This window comes from Cicer arietinum, chromosome 7, assembly GCF_000331145.2.
Source record: "Cicer arietinum cultivar CDC Frontier isolate Library 1 chromosome 7, Cicar.CDCFrontier_v2.0, whole genome shotgun sequence".
NCBI lineage: Eukaryota > Viridiplantae > Streptophyta > Magnoliopsida > Fabales > Fabaceae > Cicer > Cicer arietinum.
The window spans coordinates 25,326,869-25,330,447 of NC_021166.2; the positions used below are offsets into that span (position 1 = coordinate 25,326,869).

The window sequence follows — 3,579 nt, forward strand, 5'->3', positions numbered from 1 at the left end:
ACTCAGTTTCCAGTCCCATCCTCTTGATTCAACCACCAATATATCCCTGTTTATCACCACATTGTTCTTGTTTGGATGATATAGCTTGTAAGCTCTAGTTGCATCATAACCCATCATCACTATTTTTTCAGCCCTACCATCAAGCTTCCTCTTGTTTTGAGCTGACACATGCCTAAAGCACAATGAACCAAACACTCTCAAATGATTTACATATGACTTTCTTCCAGTCCAAGCTTCTTCAGGTATCCTAGTACCTAGTCTCTTGGTTGGACACCTATTCAAAATGTATATTGTTGTTGAAACTGCTTCCCCTGAGAATTTGTGAGGCATCTTTCTCCCCTTCAACATGGTTCTTGCCATATTAAGAATGTTTCTATTTCTTCTTTCTGTAGCTCCATTAGGTTGTAGTGTATATGGTGCAGTTACTTCATGAATCATTCCCTCTTTGTCACATATTTCATGGGATTGATACTCACCACCTCCATGAGTCCTAATCACTTTAAGATTGCAGCTACTTTGTTTTTCTGCCATCAGCTTGAACCCTCTAAACACAACCAACACTTCACTCTTATTCTTGATTAGATACACCCAAGTTTTTCTTGTAAAATCATTAATGAATGATACAAAGTAGTGATTACCTCATATTGACACTTCTTCAAAAGGACCACAAACATTAGAGTAGATTATCTCCATCATTCTTGAAGATCGAGATGACACTTCAGTCTTGAATGAGTTTATGTGTTGTTTAGCCTGACAACATTCTTCACATAGCTCCTTTGGTATTTTAATTTATGGAATTCCTAGCACCATTTCTTGTTCTACAACATTTGAAGGCTTTTGAAATTCAAATGTCCAAACCTTTGATACCATAGCCAATTTTCATTCCGGACTTCAATAGATAGGCACTTGTTCTCATTGATCTGTATATCAATGTTGAAGGTTCTATTCTTGGACAGTGGTGCTTTCAAGATCAATCTTCTTGAACTATCAAACATCCTCATTTCACCATGCTCCATCTTCATAGAATACCCCTTTTCAAGCAGTTGTCCAAGGCTTAGCAGATTGTTCTTCATGTTTGGCACATACAACACGTCACATATGAATGATTGTTTTCTATCTCTCCTTTGAATCAACATATTTCCTACTCATTCTTCAGTTATTGAACTATTATCTGCAAATTTGTTCTCCCTTTTCACCTTCTCATCAATGCTCACAAACCAATCTTTATGGCCAATCAAGTGATTTGAACTACTTGTGTCAAGGTACCACTGCTCTGGGCAATCATTATCTGATTTTGTTGTAGCCTTTAACAACACCTTATATGAGTCTGAATCGTCAGCTGCCATTTGAGCTTCAGCGTTCTCTCTTTGTACCTTCTTGGATATGCATTCATTTGCAAAATGCTCCCATTTTTTACAATTGTAACATTGGATTCCTTTCTTGTTGAATTTCTTCTTGCCATTCGAATTCTTGATGTTGTTATCACTTATATTTTGATTTCTTGAATTTCCATCCCCTTCATCAGAATCATACTTCTTGTACCACTTGAATTTACCTTTGCCTTTCTTGTGCTTCACATCGCCTTGGCTAGTTTGCTTGCTACCTTGGGCTTGCAGGGCCTACACTTGAGATGTTGAGGTTGTTGCATGTAAAATACTTATTTTTTTGATGAAGACAAACACCAAAGAAAGTGATCATGTTGCAAGCTAAAAAAGAAGTTAACAATCAAATCAAATATAGTCAATATGCTAGAAGTCTTATAATGTAAGGGACATGATGCAATCTAATATTATTATATTTCAAATGCACATGAGAACCTTCGATTTTAGCATATGCATCAAAAGAATTTTCAAAGTGTCAAAATGCACGTACAATGTTTGAAAATCAAGTTTTTGACAAAAATCAAAGTTGTATTCGACTACAAGTGTTGTAGCCGAATACAAACTCAAGTCATTAGCAAAAATTGAATATCTGTATTCGACTACGAGATGGTGTAGCCGAATACAAATGTTAAGTCAGTAGCTAAAACTGGACTTTTGTATTCGACTACGAGATGGTATAGACGAATACAAATGCTAAGTCAGTAGCTAAAAATGCACTTTTGTATTCGACTACAACATGGTGTAGCCAAATACAAAACCAAGTCAGTGGCAAAATTCACTTATCTGTATTCGACTAGAAGAATGTGTATTCGAATATAAGTTTCAAAATTCGAATAAATATGAATGTTACAAGAGGTGTATTCGACTACACTCCTGCTGTAGCCAAATACAACTGTGAAATAATGCAATTTTTCAGCTCAGGTTCAACTTGGATCATTGCATATGTTCATCAAACCTCTAGGAATGATTGTCACTGATCTGAAGTGATGTCTACGGATTATAAATACTCCATAGATTCGGGTTTAACGAATCAATCACTTCCAAATATTTTCAACAACTTTTACATCAATCTTAGAACTACTTCGAACAAACTTTCTAAAATATTTAGATTTATTCAAAGTCTTACTTTCATATTTCAAGTACAAATTTTAAATTGTCATATCATTGAGAAAGGTTCTCTATTGTACTTGAAATTATATTAAACAATTATCGTTGTACTCAATTGTTATACACTCTTGATCTCAGTCAAAGTCATTATTGTAAAACCCTTCAAGCTATTGTGTAAATTGAGGAAAGTGGTGTACTTTCTTCAAGTGTTGTAAACTAAGATAGTGGTGTGCTATCTTAGGGTGATTGTTATAAGTTTGTAACAGAAGTCTTAGGGTTAGACTTGTACTTATTCTAACAAATAGTAGAAAATCTCTTATGCCGTGCAAGAGGACTAGATGTACCCTTAGTTGTAAAGGGAACCAGGATAAATTATTGTGTTCTTTATTTTTATGTCGTTTACGTATTTCATACATTAATCCTAAACAGAAAAGTAATCCTCTAAGTCTCTAAAAACCATAAAATTTATATACACCTAATTCACCCCCCTTAAGTCTGCCTCTGTACTAACACTGCACATCTTTCTCTTACTCTCAGTTCATGAGCTTCAAGAGAGCCATGCAAATCCTTCACCTTCATCTTATAAAGATCCTTTGATTCTTCAATTGCCACCATTATTTGATTGTTCCTTTGTGTTAATGTTCTATGGATCTTTTCAATAACCATCAATTCAGTTATTAATTCGCCATTTGTTCTCATATTATTAACAACAACCTGCACACGATTGAAGTAATCTGCCACAACTTCATCTTCTTTCATCTACAATAGTTCATATTGCCTTCTTAGCATCTGGAGCTTCACTTTCTTGGCCTTTTCCCCACCTGTATAGTACTTGGCCAAGATCTCTCATGCCTCATTTTATGTAGATGACTTTGAAATCCTCTAAAAGTTGTTTGAATCAACACTTTATTGGATGTAAAACAATGTCTTGCAATCTCTTTTATTGCAATCTTTGAAAGATGTTTGTTGTCTTTTTGTTGGATTCACACCAAGTTGTTCATAACCATCTTGAACAATCTTAAACACTTCTTGAGCTCCCACCAACGATCTCATGGATGCATATCACCTCTCCCAATTCTTCCCATCAAGG

The 3,579-nt window shown here is 35.1% G+C and overlaps 1 protein-coding gene across 1 annotated transcript; it reads right to left on the bottom strand.

Moving 5' to 3' along the window:
• Positions 1 to 1,145: 1,145 nt before the first annotated feature.
• LOC101488242 (uncharacterized) lies at positions 1,146 to 3,248 on the bottom strand. The gene is made up of 2 exons (XM_004509894.1): positions 3,021 to 3,248; positions 1,146 to 1,619 (listed from the first exon to the last, which is right to left on the bottom strand). The coding sequence occupies exons 1-2, from the start codon at positions 3,246 to 3,248 to the stop codon at positions 1,146 to 1,148; spliced, it is 702 nt and encodes a 233-aa protein (XP_004509951.1).
• Positions 3,249 to 3,579: the final 331 nt, after the last annotated feature.